Consider the following 27,989-nt stretch of genomic DNA (forward strand, 5'->3'; position numbering starts at 1 on the left):
ACTATCATAAACTTCCGTTTAACGAAAATTCAATGTCTCTTTCGTATGGCGGAAAAATCGTGAAATTTGTATCAACATCGACGATAAATCTTCGATCTGTTCGCGATGTACTCGAACAAAGAGTATGATTTTTCGAGACCTGGCGAAAGCGTGTGTTTCAGCTGGTGGACGACGATGGAAGCATCGAGACTGCTCTGATCAATTACCTGTTTACGAAGCAAATCGTGAAACGGCTTCGGAATCAGTTGGACATCGGGGATCTCCAGCGTAAACGCAGCTACTGGAAACAGTGCGCTTTCAACGCGGTCTCCTGCTTCGGCAAATAAAACGTCCAGCTAACTCGACGATCGCCATCGTGCTTCCTTCTTCTTCTACTTCTTCTTCTTCTTCTTTCTTCTTCTCCTCCGCCTATATCTCTCTTGTCCAGTGGTAACTTTTAAATAGTCGAGTGTAGCTCGACGAACACGAACCCGGTTCTAGTTGCGAACTTTACATCCGCGCATATCCAGCTTCCGCTGATCTTCGGATATCAATGGTACCAAAACTCTAATCATATTTCTAGCAGGAAGCGAATCGTTTGTTTCTTCTATCGCGCTTGAAATTTGAATCGTCCAATGGAATTTCATTTAAAAAGGGAAACGCACGTGGAGAAGACTTGGAAATGTAGCGGATGTAAATTAGCACCGAGTTTCCGCAATATATTGTATTCGATATTAAGAAAGAAAATGGTAGATTAGATGTTATCGAGATTATATATTCTCGCGATATAGCGATCGGCCACCTGGCATTTTTATTCCACGTAAATAGACTTTACGACTTATTTCGTTGTTCGACGGTGGAGCGGAATGTATCGCTACGTTCTTGTAAATCAAATTTTACGTTTATGAACACGGTGGCTGTAATCATTAATGGAGAAAGTTCAATAAAGAATTTATTTCTGTTGTATGCAATCGCCCTCCAGCTAAAATGAATAATAAAACGAGTCACGCTCGGTTCCAATAACTCCTTTATTCCGAATACACCTGACAGCTGCCATTATAACTTTATTATTATAGCTGATAAAAAATTTACAATTTCATTCCAACGTATAAAACTCGTCGCATCTTTTCGCAAGAATGATCCATTCCGAGCGACACCAAACCGATCCGAAAATAGAGACTACATGCTGATACGGATGCAGCAAATGAATGTCGAGAACCTGCGAATGCAAAGCAAATAATATAGACATCCACGCGGAACGAAAGAGGGATATGTCAAAGGTAAGTCGATACGGATTTATCTCCTGCGGTATTTCTGCTACAAACTAAGATTCTCCTCAAACGTTTCTTTGGTGAATTACTCAACTCGCGTCTCCGATAATTATACAATCGTCGGAGGTGCCCTTTCTTTGCAATTAAGATCGTTTCCAAGTCTCTGGTTTCATCACAGTGCAGAATATCGATAAGATGCAAGAAGCTAAGTAAATGCACCATCGGTCATAAATATTAAGAAACCCATAGGAAATTTTCCTTTATTTATATTATAAGACGCGTATACGAGGAACAAAGTAACAGATTTATAATAAAATACTTTGAAGACAGAAACAACGAGAAGCATACAATTTGTACTACGTATCAGCTGGTGTTCTGATGCTTATGATCGACGATGCATATGTATGGAATTATAAAGAATGATTGTAAATCAGATGGAAAGAACAAAGGTTTCGAATTTGTTTCGTTCGAGTTACAATATCAAACAACTTGCAACTACGAGAACAAAACGTGAAAAACGACTCACGGTATAAAATAATAGAACCTGCACATCACCGATGTAAACAGGGACAAGAACAGTAATCGGCGATCAGTTCTACCGCATGCTCTTCCGTTTCTTGAATTTCGCACGTCGAGACAACTGCCTCTACCCAAGAGACACTTACGTGTCTTGCCTTCTTTGACACGTCCTCAAACTCCTGAAAAATGCAAGGATCAAGGTGAACGCAAGGAACATCGTGATTGCGAGATTAGCGTTCGTGTTTGCTGGCGGATGTGGGGAAATCATATTCGACAGGCGACGGAAGATTATCGGTGGCAAGCGACGCGAGCAATTGGCGCCTACGGTTAACGGAACCGACAACTTCCACAAGTCTGAAGCCGCTTAATGCCGACGCTAGTACGCGGTAATGGTGCCGCTATGTTAACCAACTTTAATTCCGTTATCGAGAACCTGCTCGTTCGATCGATTTAAAACTCGTCCATTAACCACGCGATCGAAAACACACTCCCCTTTCCCCCACTGCTTCCAGTTTTCCACTGTTTGGCCAGGAAAGTGGCAAAACGCGTTCCAAACGATATCTTTCTTTTTCCTGAAAGATGATACGATTTGAAGCTTTCGCTTTCCAACGATGATGAAATCGTAATTGTAATTGAAATTGTAATTTGTTTTCCACCGAGAAACACCGCGGTAGTTCGCTGTAGAAATATTTATCGAAGCAACGTTCGAAAGAGTCGAGCTAGTTTGGATAAATTGCCCTAAACGGAGCAACATCTCCGGAGACGTTAACATAAAACGTCAAAAGCCGTTATACTTACGCGCACAAGGGATGACGGAATCTCCTTGGAAGAATGAACCACGTACATGGCCGCGGATCTTTCCTGATCGTTCAACACCTTGGCTCCGAGACTAAAATGAATTTTACAGTGCTTAAGGAAGTTTACTACTGGATTGACGGTTGCGCTTGAAAGTTGTACTAGAAAGGTGGCGTTAAGAAGACCGCAACGATTCGCGACCCGTTTCTCGCGAGGGACCCTACAAGATAATCGACTTGGTTTCTTTCTCGCGATACGGTCGTTAAGCGACTCGTCTACTTTAAATCCGCCTCAGGGGAGTATGAGCCGCGCTAAGACACAAAAGAGAGCCTCGTGTTCCATTTTCCTACCCTGCTACTTGTTAACTCTGCCTCTCCCCGAGGTGTTATCTGTGAGTTTTCTATGGAACGCAACTCGTTTCACAGTGGATTCTGCGTCCATCCCAAAGTAATTAAAAATCGTCCCTTAAGTCGTAGCGGTACGTAATCCAACCTGACCGATCAAGTCTAACTATAATTTCGTGGACGGTTTGATTTGAAAGACGGACCGATGAAAAATGGGGCCCTCGTAGAAAACTACGTTGCGTAAAAGGATACGTTTTGAGTAACTTGCGAATGTCTTCTTCCTTGCTTTTTGTAAAACCTGACGCTAAACTGACTGGCGCGCCCTTTAAAATACTCTTAGACGTCTGTCAATCAGAAAATAATTTTATTACGTTTCAATCTTCGTTAAAAGATGAAGTTTTATTTTACCAGCAAATTACGTACCAATTCGTTATCTGTTAGATTACATAATGGCTTTGCATCCGACGGAAGTCCGTTTTCTGGCTTTCGTCCCTCGATCCAATTTAGTGGAATTCCCATGGCAGAATATTCTATATACTATAAATAAACGTATACAGTAAGTTAGAATAAATCAGCCGAAAATGTATCAAATTATACGAAATTGGCATCAATGAAGTACTGTAGCTTGGTACTAAAATTTCAAAAATTTCAAGAGTTTTAAAAGTTGAACAAAATGCAGTTAGCTACTTTGGCTTGTGAATCTTATTTAAATAAGGTAAGAGTAGTTGCTCATTAATTGATATAAAGTTGAAAACACACATCGTTATTTACGAAAGCATAAAATTCTGCTTGTTCCGCGTCCTTTTGATCCGAGACATTGGTTCCTTCGCTGCCGCATACTTTTTCGTTCGTTTTTTTGCTAGTATCGGCTCTTACACGATTAGACGTGGCTTTTGATTTTGCGGGAGACTTGTACGGAGAGGAATTCTTCTTGATCGATTTGAAATCGTCGTTTCTTTTCGACGGAGACTTTAATTTTCTTTCCTGTTTCGCCTGTGCATTTGGTAAGGTATCCTGTCTGGTTGTCTTATCGTCACCTTCTTCTTTATGGTCAGAGGTCGAAGACAAAAGAAGGCTAAGATCTATCGACTCGGAACTCTGCTTGAAAAGACGTCGCAAATCGTTCAAAGTAGTAGCGGAAGACCAATTTTTATCAGAACGAATACGCGTTACCCGTGGAAATCTAATACTAATACCGTCAGCTGTGTGAACACCTTGATTGGTAAATTCTGCTCCCGTTATTTCCCACACTGGCTGTTTCTGAAATACGTAAGAGAAGATATCGATACACCTGCTTTCAGTTGAGAGTTAAACCAAGTCGAGCAAATACCTTTGGATCCTTTGCAACAAAGTCAGGAATCATTGGTTTATTGGCGCGCAACCAGGACGGTACTTTGGCCGGATCTTTACTTATTTTTATCATATCGAGCTCATCCTGAAGCATGACTAAGGTAGCGTCGTCGTGACCGGTGTGTACCTGCGCGTACGATCAATTTCCAAATACAATTTTCGAAACTCCTTATTGTTTCACAGTATGCGTTTCCTTACTTTTGTTACTGTTACCCAGTTACCACGATCTTCGTCGTAGCAGCCCATCAGGAATACCGACATCATACCGCCTAGAGATACGGAACGCATAGAAGAAAAATTAAATATAGAAATAATATACGAAACGACATGGTTATTCAAAATATAGTAACTGTTCTAATATTTGATAGGTGACAAAATCTGTTCTTTTAGTTATGTTCATAAAAACATGAATTTGCATAAATAATCGCAGTCTAGATATGGTAGAGGAAAATTCATCGTAGAACAAACAGATGGTACAGACCTTTGTTTCCCGTGCCGTACCATGCGCCAAGCACAACGAGATCTGCGCTATCGGCCATCGCACCATCGTATAAATAATCCTTTTTTACCTTCAACCAATGTCTTTTACCCGGCTCGTATTTGCTCTGTAAATAATCACGCGTTAGCATCGCTTCATCTCAACTATCGCACGAGTTATGATCACACACACGTTACGAAACTCCAAGAATCGACAATAAGAGTATAAAAAAGATAATAAACTGTTATCATTAATCGTGGTAGGAAAATTGCTATTTAAACGCAATTCTCCTCCATGGTAAATCAAGAAACGATGGTAAAGCAGCTACGCACATTATAAGAAAACGTTCTATCTTCATACTTACAAGGTTACAATGTGATACGTACGTGGATGTCCTTAAGCACCAATCCTTCGAGGCCCATTTTAAGAACCCTGGCAATCATTTCTGCCAAGTCTTGAGATTTCTGTAAATGGTTGTTCCTGCTTTATAATTTTCCACTTATGTCTTTGAGCGAAAAATCGAAAATCATGCGATCACTTACATAGACTTCCTTGATTTCCGACAGCATTATCCTGTTTGGTATCTCCGTCATACTTTCTCTTAAAATTTGTCTTCGTTCCATCATGGATCTGCGCATAGCAAAAGACTGCGATTACTTTAAGCCGATGGGAAACGAATTAAATTCGTTCGACTTACTTATGCAACAAAACAACCCCGTTATAATAGATACAATCGAAGACAAATAAGCAGGCATTGGCATCCTTGAATTCGGCTTTCTGGAAAACGAAACAACAGATAGAATTTTAAGAATAAGATTCTCGAGAAGATTTTCAACGAATAGTCGAACCTTATGAATGCCTAAGGTACCAAAGGGTAATGGTTGCCCAGTTTTGGTATCTATCATGAGGATCTCTGAGTCTAGAATCAAGTCATCGCCGTCTGGAAAGGCTTTCGGAATGTAATTCTTGAAGAGATTCACCTGGAACGAGAAAAGACACGTGTACATTTTGCGAATAAGAAAATCGAGAGACACGCGCAACGGAATATTTACTTTATGAGGAAGCACCGGTTTTAAGGATCTGCTGAAATAGCGAAATTCGTTTCCCTTCTTATGCACTTGGACCCGTTCTCCGTCGTATTTCACTTCGGCCAGCATTCCATTCGGGCATTTCTTCATCGCCATTTCCACGGATTTGCAAGCCTCCGCCTATTCAGGTTTAGACGTTAGGCTCCGACGTTTTGCAACGCTACTGCCACGTTTTAAGGCGGCATGCAAAAGCTTACCAACATCGGCAAGACAGGTGTCATCAGCGAGAGCGTAATCTTGACGTTGGAAGATGGACCCGGCGACGAAGACGGTTTATCGAATTTCGGGGATCCTCGCCAACATCGTTCGATCACGTTGTCCAAGTCCCTGGACGTTTGAAAGGCTTTGTACGCGTGATCGTGTACCGCGGCCAAACTGCAAACGTATCGACAAAAAACGAAAAATATCACCGATCGCCGCCTAATCGTCTCGTTTACGGCACAACTATTTATACGCTATAGACTCACATATGTTTCGGGCCAGCGTTTATCCTTAGATCGTGCTTGATCAGCCGGATGATCATCTTTAGATCGCCTGCGGTGCATCTGAAGAACGAGTTACAGTTTGCCTTCTATAAATGAAAATACAACGGAAGCGGGCAATGCAAATAATTTACCTGGAAACGATCGAACGAAAGTGACGAATCTGTTCGTCCTCCTTAGTTAGAAGCGACAACTGCTGCAGAAACTCGTCCACCTGAATAAAAAGGATTTCGCTCGATCGATATGACGACAATAACGACTAATTTTTACGAAATAGTATGTCTATTTTCTAGAACAAACCCTACGCGGAATAGAAAGTAAACCGAGGTTTACTTTTGGCAAGTAAAATCTGGAAATCCGAACTTTGGCCGAGAACCGGGAATTCCGTTTAATCCAACTGGGTTTCGATAATCCTGAAGACGTCAAAAGAATTCCCCTGCCGAACGAACCTCCATGCAATTTAATCATATAGAGATAGAGATCGATCGACGCTGAGGGAGAACCGCCTCTTATTTCGACGCGAGTAAATTCCGTTTTGTCTTTATCCCGTTTATTCCAGTGTCGTTTAATGTGGTGAAGTACGTCATCGAAAAAGAGAAGGAGGAAGGGTAGCTTGAGAAAAAATTAAACGACGCCTACAAAGAGGCGTTCAATTTTAAGCATCTCTCTTTTTTCCTTTTTTTTTTTCCTCCCTCCATTCTCTCAATTTGTCTACCATGGGAAAAAAAACAGGCTCGTTGCCCCATTTGTTTTTCCACCGTCGCAAATTATAAAGATAACGCGCAGTCTCTCTTTATCCCCGAGAATTTATCTCCAACGTTTCATCCAGAGGCTTTCCGCGATTATATAGCGGCACGTGTCTACGGTGAAACACCGTTCCGAATAACTTTCCGTGCGGAAAAAGTTGGTAAATTATCCGATACATCGATACAAATTTCAACCGAAATATAGGACAGATTCTATTACCTCTTGAATCGTAAGTACGCTTTTTAGAGCTGGTTTTAAAGCTACGCTGTTTTCGAAAAACACTCGGATGGTTTCGCTCACGTCTCCTTGCTCGAGATGCTCCAACATCTCGTCCTCGTCCTGAAGCAGAATACGAGAGAACAGCTTTACCAATTGTTTGCTCTGCAAGTTGTATATCCTCTTCGCTGTCCCCGGAAGCAGCATTTTGCACCACAGCTTTACGTCGCTGTTGAAACCATCTGAAAACGCGGAATGATCTGAACAACGAAGACGACAAGTTTACGCTGTCGGTTATAAATACGAGTATCCGAACACCTGATCGTTACACTCGTCGAAGGATCCTAACAAATTTTACTTTACTCGATATTTTACGTATAATACCAGTGAAACGATAGATTTACAATAAAGTAACCGTTCGAGGAAGTCTTGGTGGTTTTGATCTCGAAGGACGCGTATCTCGGAAGAAGCCAATACCCAGGTGCGAAGGTCGTGCAGGTGCAAGTGCACAAGCACTGGCCAGTACAAGATTGGAAAAAAGTGTTGTTTCCTGGTGAATGGAATGTTAAAATAGGATGCGGTAAGATGAAATTCTATGAAAAAGACAGTGGTTTTAAAACTGCCTGCACTATCGTAGAATAGGCGAAGTTGGAAGTACGAAATCGCGGAACGGTAGAAAGACGAAATCGAATCGAATTGAACGCAGTCCGATAGAATATCCGCGATCAGCTTGGCGGTTATCGAACGCAGCTATCGCCTCGTAACTTTCCACTGTGTCGTTGCAGCCCGATGCGCCGACGGTTCTCCTTCGCATTCCCTTCTTCCCTTCTTCCCTAACGGTGACAGACAGCAGCTCGTGACGTTTCGCTGGAAGGGTCATTCGCTCGTTCGCACTCGAGAAACACCTGTGTATAGTCGGTGTATCCGACTAGAAAGGAACGCAAACCGCGAGAAGAATGCAGACAGACGAAGAGAGAAGAAATCGGAGCGGAGAAGCGAAGGATCGAAAGACGGACGCGTCGCGTCTTTTCGATTAAGAACACCGATCAGAACGCGCTTCGTGGAAAATTCAGCGACGACCTCCTTTGCGTCGAAGACTAGATCATCGGCAAAATTGCGAACGAATTGCGACGAATAAATAGCGGGCTCCGTTACAGTCGCAATCGTTATCGCGCACCCACCAGTCCCCGCGATGTATGTGTACTTCCGGCGCGTAGCTTATCGCGCGATACCTTGATTCTTTTCATCGCGACTCCTCTTCCGATATTGTTCCTCGATCGCCGCCAACATAAGCGAAAACTCCGCTAGCCGATACTCGCCTATGGTGAAGTTGGTCGGCATCGTCTCGCAACCTCTGCGTATGTTCGAACTGCAAACGTGTTCGAGCCGTGTGTTTCGTAACGTGTACGAATTGAATTTTAGCAGCACAGTCACAGAAATTAATTAGAGATCCAACGCGCGAGTCCCTGATCTCTGTGCCCCGGTTTATCATCGAAATAAGTAGCCTATAAAAATATGAAATTATCGCAGTGTTTACGTTGCGTGAGCACGCGATACGCGATGCACCTTATTGCGAGACGATCCTCGCGTAACGGCTTATCGACGATTCATTGGTCAACAACGGTACACACCTCTTCCAGGCTTGTCGACCGGCCTTCGAAGCCAAGAACCTTCGGCTTTATACCGAAATTGTACGTACAACTTTGGCAACTATCGACCGCATCAACAAACTTGTTGCGTGACTTTCAGAGGACGGGTCGGGCTTGATCGTCCGTTTAAGGACGATCGAGATGGCAAAAAGTAAGGGAAGAATGGAATCCGAAAGTGAAACGTGCCGAAAGTTTGCCGAAGATCGCGCTGATTGAGATCAAAGTCACCGCGATTTGGTACGGTTATTCGAGAGGATAATCCCGCGTCGAGAATCTCCCTTTCCACGTATTTTCCTCTACGTGTTTTCGCTTTGGGAAAAGATCATCGAAGGACATCGATCGTGGTCCCCCACTGGTCCAACAAGTGGTTGATCTTTGACGAACAACGAACGATTTTTATGCGTTTATGGGAAATTTCAAAATGCGCACGAAAGGTGCAATATGCAAAGATATGTAAAGTATTCAGAATACTCGAGATTTGGTAGATGAAATACGTATCTGCTTAGGTGCTATCTTTCAAATTGTGCTTACAAAAATGTGCGTTTGCATAGACATCGGTAATTTAATGATCGGTAGATATTTGTGCGAATTCATATTTTTACAAATATAATTAGAAACATGGAATCTAGTTAAAGAATTGGTCTACTTATCAACCAATATAACGAGTACTATACTTTTGATATTTTGTTAGGTTGTCCGAAAAGTTTCTTTCGTTTCATAAGGCGATAAACAACAATTTCTGTTTTATATTATTTTATTGAATTAGGTATAATCCATTTCGTTCTATTTTTATTATTACATTCGTGCATAATTTAATAAACCAATACAAAACGAAAAACTTTGTGCGTCTATTATTTCCTTATAAAACGAAAGAAACTTGAGCTAATATATATATATATATCTGCGTTACATGTATTTTACGCATCTTTGCATCTTCAGATTCTCCACATAAATGCACAAAAATTCGCGGCCTAATGATCAGCGTATTTGCGGCGCGAAACGAACAGAATGGAGGGTCGCGACGCACCAACGAAAGCTTGAATGGAATATTCGCAAAGAGAAAAGAACGAACCTGCCGATTCGATCGATAGGACGGCTCGTTTCGTTCAAGCACGATCATCGACCGGCGACGTATTGTCTGTTCGGCTCGATTATCGAGCAGCTGCAAGCCTATATAAATTATCGTCCGTTTCACCGAACGATGTTCCTTTCGGGCGCTTGGTTCGCGATATCTCGAGTCCTTCTAAAGACCGCTACAGAGTGACGAGATGTGGCGAGTAAAGAAGCCTTAGTCGACCAGGAAATCTAACGATTCAGATTCAGGATTCAATGGTCGACCTAACGCAACTACGTTTTATCGATCTACACGAGATAAAAATTACTCGACAGTTTCTCGTCAATCGGCCACTTAGTTGACCCGTTTGTAGCGGCCTTACGAGACTCGTTCTCGCGCAAATCGAAACACGAATAGCCAGAATTGCGTGTAATCGGGAATTAAGGAAAATCAGCACAAATCGTGTTCGGCTCGATGCGGGACATCGATAAAGTAAACGTAATTCACGGCGCTCTGCCAACAGTTATGAGTCATTCATTGCGCGGCAAAGAAGGAGGAAAATGATATTGGTAATGGCGCAGAGCGAACAGAGAGAAAGAAACGCACGATTTCTAGGTATTTTCATCTTTGCCGAGAACGCGCTTAATAATATCTTCGCGCTCGTGCATAACTCTCTCTTGTTTTACGTGAAAACAAAAGATAGCACTTCCGAGTAGTTCGTAGAATTTGCTACATCGATCTACATCATCGATCTATGTCGTTTCGTACTTTGCTCGGACATTGCATCAGGCCCGATCGTCAGCGAAGAACGAGCCTCCGTCCCGGCGACCAAAATTAGCTGCGAATTAGTCCGCTCGTGTCCGATTTCGGCCGTTCGCTCCTCTACCGCGGTCGAACGAGGGTAATCGTTATCGTTCCCTGCAACGCGAATCGCACTGGACGAAGTGGTAATTGGCGAGAAAGTTGGAATTCGGGGTTGACGGCGAGCTTTCGAGGACTAGAGTGTCGCAAACGATCGGCGGCACCACTTCACGGTCGATAACTCCTAGAGAGACGATTTGACCTTTCGCACGCGCGTCTCTTCGAAAAGCCCGATCTTGTTCGCTGTTTCCCCTCCGCGGTGGACCGAGGAGTTGGGGAAGCGGGAAACGAGGAGCGCGACCAAGCAGAAGAGAAGGAGAGCGAGCCGATGATAACGCGGCCAGATACGCTGAAATCTCGTTAGACGAAAAAAACTGCGATTTAAGCGGCGGTCAATTGAATTTCTTTTTTCTTTCTTTCCGGCCAGTTGCGATTACATCGGATTCCACAGCGAGATGCCGTCAGTTTACGAACGAACGAACAAACCAACTATGTAATCAACGAACGAACAAACGAATGAAAGCTTGCTCGCAAAAGCAGAGGTGACTTCATACTCGATAGATTAAAGAAGAGCGCGGTAATTAATGATCGATCGTCCGAAGGAAACGCGAAAACGATAGACAGAGGTCACCGGCGATACCACCATGACTTGTACAAAGTGTAGTTCCGCGGACAAACGATAACGCGGTTTTGCTTCAATGAGATTTTCCACGGCTTACGGAAAAGGAGGAGGGACGCGAGAAAGTTAGATACGCTTTTATTTGCCCCCACGCAAATAAAGCAAATTTTCTTTCTCACTCTCTGCTTCTCCTTCGCACTCTCCTTCCATCTCTTCTTTCCATCGTCCTTTCGATCTCGTCGATCCTCGTCCTATAGAAAGTAGGAGAACGAACGGGCGAACGCGGTTTCCCGCCATGTGGCTACCTTAAACGCGCCAACACGATCCAGATAAGCGAACGATTTCATCGGCAACTGTCTAACGCGAATTCCTGTTTCCCGCGTTTCGCTATTTCGGCCATTCAACCCGAAGAAACTATACATATTCGATACGAATCTCGCAAAAGTTTCCTCCTTTTTCGTTCATTCGGCAACAGTCGATCGCGTCCAACTTATACCCACGCTATTTTTCCACGTGGTTTACACCTTGTACAATGTGTGTCAGCAATCACGGTGTAATCGAGAAGGAAGCATAATATATATACAACAATTTTTATTACATATTTTTTACCTACTTTCGCATATACAATAACTACCTACTAATTATTTACTCGAGAGGTGATTAGTCGAATTTACGTATATCGAACAAACGTTCAAATTTTACTTTATCGAAAACAAAGCACCGTATAAGAAACTTCTACTCTATAGTTTAGATATATTTTTTACGGAAACACTCTATACGTTCAGAAGTAAGCAAAAATCTAGAACGAAATCCCGCGATCGCGCGACCAATCGCGCGTTCATCGGTCGCGATACCACGCGAGATACTCGAGAGATTTTTCAGTTCCAAGGAAAACAGAATAAGAATAACAAAAATGAATGGTTTTTACGATCATATCGCTCCCGATTGCTTCTTATTGAAAATCATTTGTTACCTCGTACAGATTCTCCTATTAAACGATAAAACGCTTATTAAAATGTTTGTTACAACTGGGTTCGAAATATCAGATCAGAGTGATTTTTCAATCATTTTTGCAGCATTCTCGTCTAATCAGGCTAATTCTCGTCTAATAATCGTCTAATCTCAACGACTTTGGGCACGGATCGTACGAAACCTCACGGTTATCGAATTAAGAATGAAATTCCAAGAAGGTGTTCTAATTTTCAACAATTCGGTCTTTTCCTCTTCCGAGAAAACGACGTGTGCGGATGCAGAATCGATGATAGATGTGGCACGTGCCGAACGAGTCTCGCTGAGACTGAAGAAACGTAACGCGGCGCGATTCGACGGCCGAAACGGACTCCCACCACGGATGAAACGCCACCAGCGTTTCTCATCATCGTCGAAAATAGAGCGATCGCGCGATTTCGACGCGCAAATCGCTACTTTTCTGCCGTGTTGATCGAGCCGCGTACAATGCCGGTATTCTTTAATCCTCCGCAGAATTCCGCGACGTTCGACCAACAATGGTTACAAACCCCGTTGTTTACCGACACGAATTGCTCCGTGAATTCCAGACCGAATAGCAATTTACCAAATTAGATCCTCGTTCATTATTAGATTCGTCGTCACAGTTGGGATAAGCGTGGCAAGTATGTACGCCCGCGTAATATCCTACACCGCAGAAAGAAAAATCGAACATCTCGATTTCACGATTTCGTCGATTCTTCCTTAAGATCAGCTTAGAGTTATAGAATGTTTATATATTTGGCGCTGGGAGCCGCGTTAGATTAAAGTACAGTGGTTGACAAAAGAAGATTCATAAAGCAAGGAATACAAAAAAAATACGATAATGGTACAAAATGAATTTATTATATATTTGATAAAAGCGACGATTAAATTTGATATATACCGCAGAATAGATAACTGTTGCCAATGTGATAAAGAACGTTTAGTACAAAAGTTATTAAAATTCATATTGTGTCAATTTTACATTTTCGTATTACACTGTGGACGAAAAAAGTAAAGGCGAATCTATCGGCTTATCGGTCTGTATCCGACGATGGCATCGATATACGCGACATATCGCAGGTCGTAGAAGACGATTCGAGGGTGCGGCGGTCGGGGTCAGTCGTTCCGTCGGCACAGCGAGGCAACGAGTTTGGCAAGTCCCGGTTGCGCAACCACTGTCGTCAGATTTTTAACTTGTTCGCGCGCCACCGTTCTTTTTTTCAATGTTTCCCTTCCCCTTGGTCCGATCGCGGCTTTCGCCTCCCAGCGCGAAAACCATTACGTCACTTTACGAACGACCCGATCTAAGGGTCACCGGTGAACTCGCGTTACCAGGCTCGAGAAAATTTCTCGCAATCCCAAAACAATAATATCCATAATACGCTCGATTTATCTAATATCGAGGAGATAACGCGCTATATAATCGTGGTTCGCGTAAATATCCTTGTTTTCAACAAACGCGGTGTACTCGAATGAAAACGTGCACACGACGTAAATCGCGTTACGCTCATTGAAGCGAGAATCGTCTTAGAAGATGACCAGCCTAGAGTAGCGAGCGTAACAACGCGACATTTCGAAAGAATTTGCAGGTCGTTTGGCGTTTCGTTGACCCTCGAAATCAAAGGCGACATTGGCTTATCGGTGAACGTTAATTGCCCGGGGACCAATGGTCCGCTCCTCCGTTAATTTTCAGCCTTAATCAACTATCGTTCGTTCATTAATTTCGACAGCAGTTTCAACGAGGCGGCACAGCTTTTTTTTCCTCCGCAGAAAGAAACAACGAGAGAGGTCGCGAGGAATCGCTTATCGAGCGCGTCGTACGTCACTCTGCTGGCCGATTGTTCGTTCCGATTCGCGATCCAACGCTCGTGAATTCTTCTCACGATCGCTCGTGCGAATCCTTCGACCATGGAGATCGTAGTTTGGATCAAATAAGAGGCAAATTAGTCCGCGGGAGAAGCGACTGAAACACATCGGCTGAAGAAAAAAGAGCAGAAGCGGAGGAAAAGAGGAAAGGGGAAAGAAAAGGAAGGAAGCGAAGATGCGAGAAGATCGCGAATTAAAAGAGGGGGAAGAGGTGAGTTTAGCATGTGATAGGGAAAGAGAGAGAGAGAGAGGGATAAAGAGTGATTATCTATGCGGGGAAGGGAAGAGGCTGCGTAGAAGAAAGAGGGAAAGAATGGAAGAATGGATGAACGTCTGGAGCCAAGCTGGCTACACGAGAAGGGGCTCGACATCGCGTTTACAAACCGAACTTGATTAGGTGGGGACAGCTGAGCTTATAAGACACCAGAGCACAGCCTTCGAGACCAATAGTCGCAAAACGGTTAACGCGTGGTGTGCACAAGAAACATTCTGCCGAAGAGCTTTACGAAAAACGAACTATCGCTTTCGCACGACCGATCTCGACCGGATAATCGAACACGGAAATTTCGAGGAACCGCGCACGGCCGATCAATCTTCCTTCGAGGAAGAAAAAACGCTGACGACTGAGTGGCTGGAGTCTATCTACCAGCGAACCAGTGATAACGTTGGGTGGTAAAAATCACGAAACGACAGATCGAATTTTGTCGCGGCTAACGTATCAACGTTACCACACGACACGAGAGATCGTTCAAGGAATTTTTCCTGTGACCACGAACGACTACTAGTTGAATATCTAGAAGAAGGAACAGCATCATCAGCAGGGAGACTTTCGATCACAGTGAGTACCTCTTGTCGCGTTCATGTGATTTCGGACGAGTGAAAAATGGTCGAGGAGTCGGGTTGCTCGTAAACCGACCAACGACTTTTCTAGAAACGGAAAATTTCACGGTAGGCGCGACGAACGCTAGGTCATGCGTATGACGCGGGGAATAAATCAACGAAGCGCAATTCGTGTCACAAGTTAAATCGGATCATGGTCGATCAGCTGATTTCGGATCGAAACGAGTCGAACATTGATGCAAAGCCCGAACTCGAATCGATACGAAACGTTCTTTGCAGCAACTTCTAGAAATATCTTCGTTTAGCGAGATATCGACGGTGATCTTAGGCTTTAACCGAGCCGTAACATTTTCGAATATTTAAAAATCCTCCGCAACGAGAGAAACAAGAAAAAGTGTACTTCAGCGATACAAATTCGATGTTGGATCGCGAAACCGCGTGAAGTTGATTCGAGTTTTGTTGCTCTGGAAGTCAGATAACCCCGTAAAAATCTTCCACTTACGAGCACAGCGGTGGGAATCTGCACCGTGGATTGATTAATGGTCTCCTTGTATCCGATTCCGGTATCGTATTTGTTCGACCTCAACGAAAAGGAGAGGAGAGAGAGGTACGGCGGGTGCGAAGGAATGCGGGAGGGCGTAATGAAGAAAAGACGCGAACTAGTAAAAATAATCGAAAAAGTAAGAAAGTAAGAGGGTGGGGAAACGCGAATATGTTTGCGCGAAAAACACAAACGATATCCCACCGACACAGCATCGTCCATTGGTCCCATATGCTCTTTTTTACCACAACTTCGACTTCCAATATCGTAGCCATGCTGCCCTTCTGACAGTTCTCTTTCGGGACTCGTGACGAGATCGTTTACTCTGCTGCTCGGCGATACGCTCGCGAGAGTCGCTAATTTTCGCTTATCAAGGTCAGAAAAACATCGCGAATCTTAGAAGCTATCTCTGGTGGACGATACGCGCAGATGAACTCGATTAATTCCACGCGGCTTCTTTTCAATCGCATCGCGAAATTTTTCTTTCCTTCTGGAAAAACGTTTGTTTCGTCGGAATCGAAGGAAACCGTACGTAAACCGCTAATTTACGGAAACCAGCTAGCGAGAAGCAATGGAAACCTTGACCCGTCGAGAACGTTACGAAATTCGGTCGACTCTAGTGACGTACGTACGTGGCTAGATTTGTAAATAGATGGGCAGAAGAAGGCGGAACGAGAGAAAATGGCACGAAAGATTGATTCGAAAACGAATCTTGAAACTTACCACCTTCGGACCCTTTGGTTAGCATCTTTCTTAGAATCGCCGTCTTGTCGGTGTAGGCGTCGACTTTGGCCACGTTATCGCAGATCCGCTGAAATTCCTGAAACGCGTCGTCTCTCGTCGGTTTTCGCACCTTCTCGGGCGTCTTTTCCGATCCTGAGATATCCGATGCGTCGTCGATGGTGCACGTGGAGCCATTCCTCTCTTTCTTCCTGGGTTTTTTGTTAGGAGAAGGATCAGACTCCGTCGTACGAGTAAGTTTGCGTTTCTTCGAGCCGGAGGATTGATTCGCGACCTGTGTCGTCTTCGGAGTCTTGAACGGAGCTGGGAAGAAAAAGCGATCGCCGTCACAGTTCGCTCGCGCTAGAAGGCTTTCCACGGATCGCCCGGAGATTAGCATCGAGGGAAAATCGATCGTGGTATTCGACGTATTATCGTCGAGGTATTAGCACCGGGTGACTCGATGTCCCCGAGTTCTGAAATCTCTTCGAGCAGAATAGCTGGATTTATCGGAGGGTAGAGAGAACGGCAGAAGCGCGAAACAAAAGGTATAATCTACACATGCTGCATTCGATGATCTTTTAAGGCTGTAATAATAATCGCTGCTGAACGAGAAACCAGTTTAATGCAACGTAAATCATCGGCCGACCGATCGCTCTAATAGGCGATAATGCTCGCAAGATGATTTATGGGATACAATTTGTACATCCTCGATTTAATTGAACGGCAATTAAAACGCTCGTCTCTGCCACGTCGCGATAACTGACAGAGATGAACGCGCTCTTTTCACGCCATGGAAATTACTCGAATTTCGTTATCTGTTCGTACGTTTATCTTCGCGTCGCGATGCAGCTGCCCGAAACGGCGATTCCTACGAAAATCAAATATCCTGAAATTAAAGGATCGAGCCGGTAACTATCGGATGGTAAAGGCATCGTTTTCAGGCATCGAGATCACCGCTCAACACCGGACCGGATCTACAGATCGGAGGAAAGGGAAATCTTACACGAGTTTTCAAACTCCTCGATTCTTTGAAGAATCGCAGTTTTGTCCTCGTCGCACAGACCCTGCCAGCCGCTTACATCTTCCTCGGGATCGTCTATTCTCTTGGTGGTAGCCCTTTGTCTGGCGAACACCTCGAACAGACAGCTCAAGTGATGCCAAGCTTTCATTTTGCCATCGGAGAACGGATTCGCGACTAGCTTCGCGATCCTTACGGTGTCCTTTTCTATGGGGCACTTGCATTTTTTGCACTTGGCGCGACCGCTTTTTGCCCGTTCCACCGCGAACGGCTTCTCCTCTTCCTTCTCCTCGTCCGACATCGACATTGATCTGAAAACCGTCAGCGAAATAATGAACGCGAAGGCAATTTAAAACCATAAAGGAACGAACGTTTAGTTTTCCCCTTCTCTTTGTTACATCAACTCCACTCTAAATTGAAAGCAAACAGCGGTGAATCGTAGCGTTGGGCGTTGATGCCACTCCGACCCCTAATCCAGCTTAAAAGCTAAGAAAGTGAAAGGGATTGAAGTGTCAGGAGTGCAGGTAAACGCTTACGCAACGAGTAGTCCATGTCAAGAATCGAGCCGACGCGACGTCAAGCGACGCGGCTCGAACTGACCGACTCCTCCAGGTTCATCCCTTTGGTTTTTGAACGATACGATAGAACAGTAGATTTGTAATTCGTCGAGTTTCGATCGCGTTATCGACACGTTGCTCTTTGTTCCGACGTTTCGTGAACATTCCACTTCGCTCGTTCAGGGCGAACGTGAATGACTCGATTGAAATCCAGAGTGTCACAAACATGTTGAAAATGCAGGAAAAGATACGATACAAGTTTCAGAAGAACGAACGATTCCTTGACTAACTCTGACGTTCTTTAGCTGGTTGCACTTGCATCGGTGATGGTGTACTCGAAAACGAGGAACTCCAATCCTGTATTATTCCACTTGTGCAACGAGAACTGCTTACATTCGCATAAAAGATAATTCTCGAGCTGCGCCTGGCAATCATCGTAATCGCGATTATTGTCGTAATATCGTTCCAGAAAGGCCTTCGGCTGCATTGCGTCATTCTTTCGAGCTTCGAATTCTACCGAGTTTTCAACACTTTGATCCTAAAAATATCCAACGTAGCGCGCACTCGACAAACATGTAATCGCGGTACTCGAATTTTTCTCACCGACGTGGCGAAAACTAGAAGAGATGCGAGGATTATTGCGAAGTTTATCAGTTATCGATTACTCGTGATCGATGGTGGTTAAATTTAAGTAAACAAACGTTTGAGAACAAGGACGCGCGCTATTCGTCGCGAAGGATACGAAAGTACGACGCAAAAATCGAAGGCTTCTGGTGCGCCATTTTGCCGGGCGTGCGATTTACCAAGAAATGGGAAAAAAAGAGAATCGCGCTGATAAGAAGAGGCCGTTAATTGAACGAGGCCGATAAGCGACGAGGGGCTGTAATTGTCGGTTAGAGCGCCGATTGGTCGGCATCGATGTCGTCGTATTGAAACACTGACTAATAGTGGCGGGAGGTCTATCGAATTCCGTGTATTCTCGCGACATTCGTCGTTCCTCGTTTCATCGAGAAGACAGAAGAGACTGCGAGCCATCCTTGTTGACATTTCACTTTACACCTTAACGATGCTTTTCTCGTTCTATGAAGATATAACTTCACAACGTATGACACGAAGATACGATAACGAAGATATAAATTCAACTTTTCGCGCTCGTCTGATCGGCATCGTCCTTTATTAAAAGAAAACGAACGCGTCTTTCTCTAGCTAGTCTCTTCTCTTTCTTCCTTTCTTTTCCGATTATTCGTCAGGAACATTGCGATTAGATCAGAGTTTTTGGAAATATTTTACTTTCTTTATTTCGCGATATGTATTTCTGGTTTCCACCGGGTATCTACGAGAAGTACGAAGAAAGAATTAGTACGACGAGGAAACAAGCGGCAATTTCAATCTCCAAAACACCGGTAATATTTTACGCGAGCAAAATTAGTTGGAAAAACGTGCGATCGAAAAGGGGAACCGAGGGATGGGCTAATTGAGCGTTGCTCGTAAGCGGCGATACGAATCGAATCCGCGAATAAATCAGTGCACGCGCGACGTTTCCATCGTGCCCCATCCAAAGCACGCACTTTTTAATCAATTTTTAATCGTCCTCTGCCCGATGATCGGTTTGATCTGAAAGAGGAGCGCGCGGCTCGATATCCGGTTGCCTGAGACGTCAGAACGCCAAAACGTCAGAACCTTAAAGAGCTGTTAAGAAAAAAAAAAAAGAAAGAAAAGAACGTGAATGAAGAATGGTTGAAGAAAATGAAAATTGTTTCTCGAATCCTTTGTCACGACGCTAAAACCGCGACATGGTACCGCGAATGAAGGGGAGGGCGAAACGGGAATCGTTAGAACGTGGGTAGCAAGTTTTCACGGCGTGTTATTCCTTTGCGGTCGAATTTCGCTACAGATGCTTCGACTACTTGGAAATGCCACCAGTAAAATACGCTAGCTGCGTTGAAACCATCACGAGGGATGCAAGGTTGGCTCGAGGCAAAGAAAATTATCGCCCCCGAGAATTAACCGATAGTACCTACGGATTTACGACTGAGTGAGCGACTTTCATCGCGCTAGAAGCTCCGATTGTTTTTTCTCTTTCTTTCGTGAACGATTCGTGGAAACCGATGAGAATCGATTGTTTGACTTGGTTTCAGCGCGATACGAAGCGAATCGTATGGCGATGCGCGGGTACCAGAAACTCGTAAAGCAACCGGGCGCGTTTCTATTCTTTCGCTCGATCGCGAATATTTTGTACGAACGAAACAACGCGAAAATCTGTGGAATTAGTCGCTGAACGGAATTAACCACCTATTCCACACGCTGACGTCAATCTCGTGGAATTTAACAGATGTTTGTATTATATGGTGATTTGTCGCGAGTATCGCTAATGAAATATCGAAGCGCAAGAAATTGCTGTCGATCTGCGGGCTACGTAAATTGCGATCGACGAAGTCAAAGAAAACCAGTTACGTAAAAGCGAATTGGAAAATTTGCCGAAATTCGCGGCATATCCGCGTACGCATACGCGTTAATTAGGTAACGTGAACGAAACGAAGTTTCGGTGATCCTGCTATTTCACGGGACTGTTGGTAGACGGAAAGGCGGGGGGAGGGGGGGGGGGGGGAAGGAAACAAGGAAAAGGGAGGAAAAGAGAAAAGAGAATGGCATGTACGTAGGCGTTGTACGCACAGATATCCTCGTGCTAGCGCGGACCTACAGGTGGTAGGAGGTGCGCCTAGGTGGCGCGTGGTGGAGGATTCTGCTCAGGGTATAATAGAGGGTGCAACAGCCCTCTCTGCTCACTCTACGAGCACGCATCGTTCTGCCAAAAACTCGCCGAAATACGCGTTCGCTAAACGAGGGAGACAAAGAAAAGGGAAGAAAATTCAAGTCCGAGTGAGATCGAGCCTTGGTATTATCGCAGTGTTCGTTCGATCGCCCAATCGCTTTCCGAGGAAGTCCTCGTCGAGAGGAGCATTTTCAAGTTAAATAAGGTAGGATTCGTACGTCTGTGCTCTTTGACGTTGCTCTTCGGAGAAAGATTATTAAGTTCCATCAGCTTAGATCGATCGGGAATCAAGGGAATCCGTTTTTCATTGACCATCTCGATTGAGTTTTATTCGCGATCAAGGAAGTATTCTTGCAACGACATCGCGCCAACCGATTAAAATAGCTTCTTCCACTCAAATCGATCGTTAATCGTTTTGTTTACTAGTCGTTTCTGCCGACGCGGTTTTCAACGCGATACTTCTCCATTCGATCGCGAAGAATCGTGCGAATTGCGCGTTCGCGTATCCCGATCGTGGATAAAATCGAACGCATACGATCGAAGGTGGTGAGATTGGCCGGTGATTACACCGCACGGTCGATCGGTCCACTCGTTCGGATAAAGGCCGTTCCAGTTGGAACAATCGCGTGTTATCTCGCAATTTTTCACGGTAAATGCCGAAAAAAAGCGATCGTGGCTCGTTATCGGCCGAATAAATACACCAGCCCGATGCACAATAATTCCTACTTTTTTCTTTTATCAACGAAAAAAAAAACGATCGTTGCTCGTTCGTTAACGAGCGCTTCGAAGATAGTCGGAGCGTAATCAACATGTATTCGCGTCAGTGATTAAGGTTTCACTCGTTTTGATCACGCGACTCTTACCTCTGTGAAGATTTTTAAGCGGTTTCTTCGCTCGTTCAGAAGAGAAGGACCAGCGAAAAGAATCTTCGTGAAGGAGGAAGAGAGGCGTCCGAAATGACTCTCAATCGGATTTGTCGTAGACGAACCGAATTATGTAAAGTGCAATTGCTCGCACCCCGCCTGATCTTATCTGTTCAAACAACTCATTCGGGTCGCCAGATAAAATACTCAGCTGAATGAATTCACGCGCGTTTCTTGGGTCATCGAGGATTATCCCTTAGCGCGATAAGCGTCACTCGAGGAACGGGGTACGGAAGAGGGGCTGGATAAGATTACGCGAGATCGCAAACAAGGACCGAAGTCGAATATCGTTATCTGATATCCCGTTCATAGACCAACCAGAGAGGAATTTCGCTCGTTACTTTTTTTTTCTTCTATTTCCCGCGTTTTTTCTTTTACTACGCCAACGCGCAAAAAAACGATAGATTAATTTCGCTCGTGACTCGCCTCGATTACAAATGAAAAAGAATCATTCGTTAGTGGCAAATGAAAATTCAAGTCGATCGACGACGAGCCGGAAAATTTACTCTCCAGGTTTGGCTGTGTTTAATCTCCCCATGCTTCAGCGGATAACACACGGCTTACATGGCTAAAACGGTCCGTGGCATTTTCTGTAATAATAGATTTGTTTGGTTTCGAGCGCATACTGAGCAGTTATAAAGGCTTAAATAAATGAGGCTAATACGTCAGAATTCCATGAACGACGCGCAACACCAAGATTATGCTTTGAACAATTAAGAACGCCACTGGGATTCACGACGATGGCGACGCATTGACTGCAGATATGATCAATTTCTTATTTCTCTGGAACGCGTGCGTCGTCCTTTGCGTATACAAAGCATCATGGACATTCTTCCATCGAGCTGAGCGAAAACGGTATCGAGAATGCGGTCCGGAGGTGAACCGCTTCGTTCACTGTGCCAGAGACACGTGTACCTCGAAATTTCGCAATGCGTAACAAATGAGACGCGAAGCAAGACTTTTCGACGTATCTATTCCGTGTCGGTATTCGCCAGGGTTTGCGAGTTTAACAAATTTATCGCCGATCGAGCAAGTCGTGCAACTTTTCAGATCGATAACGATGGTTAAGGAGATCGAAACAGCTGACGATAACTGTAGTCTTGATCGAACGAGAAAAGAAAGGGTCGGAGAAAAACAAAGGGACCGATCCTGGAGATAAATCGACGTTTAATGGTTTGTTCAACTCGGAAGTAAACATCCACGTGAATCGAAATCTCGCTATTCCCTTCTCGTTTCTCTTTCTCGTATTCCCTTTCTGCCCCGCTGATCGGCAGAGTTTGTCAGAACGCGTCAATCATCCAGTTTGTCGACATTTTCGGCTCCGTTTGACACTATTCCGATTTTCAACGCGTACACCTGGCTCGAATGAATGATGGATGAAGAGTAAATAGGGCGATAACCGCACAACGATGCGTGGCCAAATTCCAATTCGTTTTGTCTCTGTCACGTTTACGCACGATCGCTGTTTTCTAGCCGGAAACGAAAATTACATTGAAACTTCCGAAATACGCTTGATCTTCTAACCGGCGAACAAATTTATTTATTTATTTCATTTATTTATTTATTTAGTCAATTAACGGGCAGGTACTCTATGTTACAAAACATGACAGATATAGATATAGAAAAGTACACGCAGAAAAGTGAAGTACGATGCGTTTTAGGAGTAGTTCAGTTAATCTAAAATTCTAATCTATATTTAAATTGAAAAAGAACGTAAATAAAAATGTATATTTAGAATATGATATGAGAATTTATATTTATTTTATACTTCAATTAAAATTCAATTTTTAATTTAATTCCATACCAGGACCCACTCTGTTTCAGTACGACCGACCGATTTCGTTCGATCTATTCTCTCTTCTAACGTGTTTGCTACTCGCGATGTCGAATTCCCGATCGGTTTAGAGACCACCGCGAATGCTCCACCATTTTCTTCCATACTTTTCGTTAATCTCGGACGTGATTCTTTTCAGCGATAAAGAGGATCAAGGGAATGACGGGAAGGTCCAGCACGAAACGGACGGGCCTGTGTCTGCTGGCACTGTTGTTGTCCTGCCTCTCCAACGACGTTTTCGTCGTTGGAGAGCCGGAGCCGATACCGTCGGAGCTCCTCTATAGCAAAAACTTCATCAATAACGCTGAGAATCTCGTAAGCTAGTCACTTTTCTCGTATCGTAATTCGACGCAGCCACCGCTGTTCGAATCCACTGAAATTAAATTTATGTATCGTAGATATTACTGAACAAGCTGAAGCAAGTGATCGATGCGAAGGAGGAAATAGTAGAGCAAGAAAAGACACTGGACGACGTACAAATGATGCTTCAAACGGTACTGGAAGCGAGGGCGAAAGACGATATGAGGGTTCCACCGGGTGATTACTCTGTCGAGGAGATACCAACACCGAATCCCCCGCATAAACAGGTGCAACGTTCCGGCAAGCGTACCTCGATAAGCTGTGAGTATCATTTAGTGAGAAACGTCCTCGAATTCATATCCCATAAAAGAACGATATATAAGCATAATTCGGCTGCATTTCTTGTCCCTCGACGATCGTAGTTTCGTTTCGAATTAGTAGCCGCCTACTGGTGCACGCATGCAGCAGATAAGAAAAGATACGCGAAAACGCGATTTCAGGAGGTAAAGAACAGATGATCTCGTGCCCCGCTAGATTCGCTGGGATTTCTAGACGAGGGCAGGTACTAGCCGCGTTATTTCGAATCTCGTCTTACGAACTTTGGAAGATACTCAGAGTTGATCACGCGCGTTCTCCTGTCTGTTCTTCCTCCGTTATTAAGTACGGAATACTCGGTAAATAAGTACGTGCCCCGCTTGTCGACAAGATATCCTTCCCACACCGAGAAATCCTCCGTTTCTCTACATATTCTATATTCTCCGCTATCAATCCTTTGTCCAATACGAGATAATCGAGTAAACGAAGTCTTTATCCCTCGTATTCGTGATCTGACGGATTCATTCGATAGTGCAAAGCGTCGTGTTGGTTCCCATTCGATGCGTAGGACCGAGGATTTCGTAGAACTAGCAAGAAACGATGAGCGAGGGATTGGCGAACCTATCCATTGTGCCAATTGACTTTTGATTCAAACGATATCACGAGCGACGTTTCTGCCGTTGAAAAACAAATCAACGATCGACGATCGATCCTCGAGGTCCATTCAATTAATATTCGATACCAGACAAATTTCGTCCACCTCGAATGCAATCGTATCACGCTTTCCCGTCCCTTGCTTTTTCTCTTCTTAACGAACGGAGTGCTTCTCAAAAGGACGAATGCTAACTAGAGATTTTTCTTTGTGTTGTTTAGATATGACCTTGTGTCACTTCAAGATCTGCAACATGGGTCGCAAGCGACAGTTACACAAGTAAACGATAAACGGATCGTTTGCTGATGACGGCCATATCGAGATTGGTCGAGCCTCTTGCGTGGTGCACCCTCTGACTCGAACACGATACGAAACCCGCGTGCAAACGAGAAGAAACTGGACCAGAGGTCGCACTCGGATCTCCGAACAGTGCTCGCGACGCAGCGGTTAAATACCAGGAAAGGCGACGATCCATCATCGATCGGTCGATACGTTGTTTCTAAATTTTTCACCGGAATTTCCAACTCGATCGACCGGCTGCCATCCAACAATCGCAAAACAATCGCGACTCTGATTCTATGACTTCGACTCCGACATCGATTCCAACTCTCATTGAACGTTTTTCATGCAATTTACCTACGACACCTTGCAGCCATTCAAACGCTTTCGAACCGCTTAAACGGCTTTGCACGCGACGAATCAATTCCAATCCGAATCGCTTTGAGAGAAACGAGAGGCAAAGAAAAGTACAAACAAAAGAAAAAGGGAAACGGAAATGAAACGAAAGGGAAATATCGTATCCTCGTGTACAGTTTGCGAGATGTACATCATGTTCCGCTCTCGTGCCGAGAGATAACAAGGAAGAAATAATTATTTCGCGATCGAATTTCTGTCGCACGATCGTGTAACTTCCTGAGTAAAAAAGCAATTTCAATGCTTGAGTTTTTCAAATATACCTACATATGTATTCAAAAATTGTAAGTGGTCTTATAGAACGAAAAGTGAACGGTTACTATTTTGTCAAAATGGATACGAGTTCTCGCGGGAGATCGAACGTCGAACGAGTATCGGACTGTTCTGTTTGCACCGCAATGCAAGCTACTTGTTCGAGAGGAATGATTGATAGACAAAAGTGTTCGTCCCGACTGGCTCGGGCGAATTCCTCGTCCCTTCCTCCCCCATCACTGAAAACACATCGTGGATGCAACGATGACAGCAAAACACGATCGGATGCACGCGTTTCGCTCGTAATATTCAGCAGTATCATCTCATTCGACCGAGGACACTGCATTCGCGGCTGAATAATTATTTTGTCCCGTTTAATTGAACGAGAACGCAATAAAATTAGGTATCTCGACGAAGCTTAGTGGCTAATTACCACTTCGGACGACTCGCTAATCTCTCCGAAAAAGAAACTATAGTCTGTAAAAAGTTGCTCCTAGACGATATACCCGGGTATAGAATTAGCAGACAGACAGTTGGACGGACGGACGGACGGATGGACAAACACAGAGGAAGAGAAGAGAAGAAAGGAAGAATGAAATTTTTGGAGAGTGGAGTGTCCTCGACGAGCCATCGATAGAAATCGAAATGGCGAATAGGTATTTATTCGTTAGGTTTAAGTGAGAAGGGTGCAAAGGCCGAGGCTCCAATATTCTCGAAACTGTCTTCTTTAAGGAAAACAAACAAAAAGAAAGAAAATAATGAAATCAATAGTAAGAAAGAAGAAAAATTACTATCACACGACGTGTACAACTATAAAGAATATGGTTCTTCGACTTAGTGATCTACAATTTGTTACGGTACTTGTTTCATTATAATATGTAACTTCAAGCTACGACATACTCACAGAAATAGAATGTAAACGTTGCTTGCTATTCGCTAATTATGATTTACGACTCTTTTCCTAATCGCACGCCTCTTGGCAAACTGTATATCCTTTACTATCCTAGAACCGTTAAAAACAATTGATACGTTTAGTAGAAAGTAACAAAAGGAAAATATGTATATACAAGGAGGAACATGAGAAATGAACGTCTACGAGATCTCAGGAAAATAACAGAGACAGAAAAAGAGAGGCCGCCTGCACCCTTCGTTAAATTATTTATAATCGTTTCGTAAAAAGAAACGTACCAAGTTTATATGTAATCTTTTTATGCGCTACTTTTTATTTATTTAGCACCGGTGAATTCGTTACTTTTTTAGTAGCTCGTGATCCTGAAAACGCATTGTCGTTTACTTCAAAATGTTTTGTACATGACTAGAATACTATCGATCGTTTTCTACAAATTTTATTTTTATTATTTATAATTTAAATACATTCTACGTGCAGTTATATTAAAACTGTCGTAAATCGTCTATTTGTTAAATTACATTGCTCTTACACGAACACATTGCTGTAATTAGAACGTTTAGAAATATTTCGTCTCCAAGATAAACCGAATTTAGCAATGATTTCGTTGTATATCTTGCACCACTTTCAAAACGCGATCAACTAATAACTTTGCATTATTACGGTCTCTAATAACAATGTAATACAACGATAGCAACAATAAAATGTGTGGTCGTACGAGCATGTACATTCGTAAATTTATTGTTTCTCTTGTATGGAATTAATCGAGGCTTCTCGATACTTTGAAATAAATCTCGTGAAAACAAATATTTCTCTCTTCGTAATCATACAGGTAGTGGGCGGCTCTCTTTTTTAACCATCTATCCATGGAGAATATACACACGGTTACGATTATTACATGATATCAAATCGACATTTTAAACTCTCGTATTTAAGGTATTGAACGAACCCAGCGCCGTACCGTACAAAGTATGTACACGTGCTTGGTCACGTGAGATAACAAACGCTACGTAGTTAAGTTTCGTTACATTATAGCGTATACTACGACAGCCGATAATTCATTTATATGATTGTAAATATTGTACCAGCGATAAATTCACGATAAAAAGATAATAGTTGAATTTCAAATACATACACTCGACATAACCTCAAATCACTTTAATCTCTATCTAGTTAAGTTCTAAATGAAACTCCTACCAGCAGTTGTAGCTCCTTCGAGTACTTCCAATTTGTTGTATTCACTCACGGCATGATAAATAATTAATAAATCGTAAAATCATACAAATGTCACAACCATTTTGATCAGACTACGTTTTATCTAGTTTTATTATTCCTGTAATTTTACTAAACGCT

At 43.5% G+C, this 27,989-nt stretch overlaps 4 protein-coding genes across 12 annotated transcripts in view; 3 read left to right on the top strand and 1 right to left on the bottom strand.

The window, feature by feature from the left end:
* The window catches only part of LOC117211366 (prohormone-1), a 60,749-nt gene extending 59,756 nt beyond the window's left edge, over positions 1–993 (top strand). For 5 of the 6 annotated variants that reach the window (XM_033455151.1, XM_033455152.1, XM_033455150.1 and 2 more), the window contains exon 3: positions 162–950. In XM_033455151.1, coding sequence (XP_033311042.1) covers positions 162–326 — 165 coding nt within the window. In that variant the 3' untranslated portion in view covers positions 327–950. Of the gene's footprint in view, positions 1–161 lie in introns of all 6 variants that reach the window. The other variant, XM_033455154.1, reaches the window with a different exon arrangement.
* On the bottom strand, positions 989–27,985 carry LOC117211351 (DNA ligase 3). Of its 3 annotated transcripts, none has more exons than XM_033455119.1 (21): positions 27,834–27,985; positions 17,416–17,741; positions 16,413–16,733; positions 7,273–7,511; positions 6,441–6,520; positions 6,292–6,369; positions 6,022–6,199; positions 5,789–5,944; positions 5,585–5,716; positions 5,434–5,513; positions 5,279–5,366; positions 5,123–5,200; positions 4,740–4,863; positions 4,457–4,527; positions 4,239–4,385; positions 3,668–4,168; positions 3,332–3,445; positions 3,161–3,252; positions 2,568–2,658; positions 1,795–1,948; positions 989–1,198 (listed from the first exon to the last, which is right to left on the bottom strand). In XM_033455119.1, exons 2-20 carry the CDS (start codon positions 17,735–17,737, stop codon positions 1,802–1,804), a joined length of 3,039 nt encoding a protein of 1,012 aa, XP_033311010.1. In that variant the 5' UTR covers positions 17,738–17,741; positions 27,834–27,985; the 3' UTR covers positions 989–1,198; positions 1,795–1,801. The 3 variants fall into 3 exon arrangements, with proteins under 3 accessions (XP_033311010.1, XP_033311008.1, XP_033311011.1); XM_033455117.1 differs by having other exon boundaries at positions 1,777–1,948; XM_033455120.1 differs by lacking the exons at positions 16,413–16,733; positions 17,416–17,741 and having other exon boundaries at positions 1,777–1,948.
* Positions 14,469–15,082, top strand: LOC117211365. Its single transcript, XM_033455148.1, has 2 exons — positions 14,469–14,519; positions 14,706–15,082. Exons 1-2 carry the CDS (start codon positions 14,484–14,486, stop codon positions 14,982–14,984), a joined length of 315 nt encoding a protein of 104 aa, XP_033311039.1. The 5' UTR covers positions 14,469–14,483; the 3' UTR covers positions 14,985–15,082.
* LOC117211363 lies at positions 14,744–27,789 on the top strand. Of its 2 annotated transcripts, none has more exons than XM_033455143.1 (4): positions 14,744–15,146; positions 23,657–23,832; positions 23,916–24,138; positions 25,006–27,744. In XM_033455143.1, the coding sequence occupies exons 2-4, from the start codon at positions 23,677–23,679 to the stop codon at positions 25,065–25,067; spliced, it is 441 nt and encodes a 146-aa protein (XP_033311034.1). In that variant the 5' UTR covers positions 14,744–15,146; positions 23,657–23,676; the 3' UTR covers positions 25,068–27,744. The 2 variants fall into 2 exon arrangements, with proteins under 2 accessions (XP_033311034.1, XP_033311035.1); XM_033455144.1 differs by lacking the exon at positions 14,744–15,146 and adding an exon at positions 20,865–20,965 and having other exon boundaries at positions 25,006–27,789.
* Positions 27,986–27,989: the final 4 nt, after the last annotated feature.

Source organism: Bombus bifarius, unplaced genomic scaffold (assembly GCF_011952205.1).
Source record: "Bombus bifarius isolate JDL3187 unplaced genomic scaffold, Bbif_JDL3187 scf7180000008232, whole genome shotgun sequence".
In the NCBI taxonomy this organism is placed as follows: domain Eukaryota; kingdom Metazoa; phylum Arthropoda; class Insecta; order Hymenoptera; family Apidae; genus Bombus; species Bombus bifarius.

Bases quoted from the DNA above. Each gene is read 5' to 3' on its own strand.
- LOC117211351 (XM_033455119.1), bottom strand. From the start codon at position 17,737: ATGTCGATGTCGGACGAGGAGAAGGAAGAGGAGAAGCCGTTCGCGGTG. The intron at 5,367-5,433 runs GTAAGTCGAACG...TGCTATGCGCAG, and splicing joins GGGGTTGTTTTGTTGCATAA to ATCCATGATGGAACGAAGAC. The intron at 3,253-3,331 runs GTACGTAATTTG...TCTGATTGACAG, and splicing joins ATCTAACAGATAACGAATTG to ACGTCTAAGAGTATTTTAAA.
- LOC117211363 (XM_033455143.1), top strand. From the start codon at position 23,677: ATGACGGGAAGGTCCAGCACGAAACGGACGGGCCTGTGTCTGCTGGCA. The intron at 23,833-23,915 runs GTAAGCTAGTCA...TATGTATCGTAG, and splicing joins TCAATAACGCTGAGAATCTC to ATATTACTGAACAAGCTGAA. The intron at 24,139-25,005 runs GTGAGTATCATT...TGTGTTGTTTAG, and splicing joins CAAGCGTACCTCGATAAGCT to ATATGACCTTGTGTCACTTC.
- LOC117211365 (XM_033455148.1), top strand. From the start codon at position 14,484: ATGCGAGAAGATCGCGAATTAAAAGAGGGGGAAGAG. The intron at 14,520-14,705 runs GTGAGTTTAGCA...GAACTTGATTAG, and splicing joins AATTAAAAGAGGGGGAAGAG to GTGGGGACAGCTGAGCTTAT.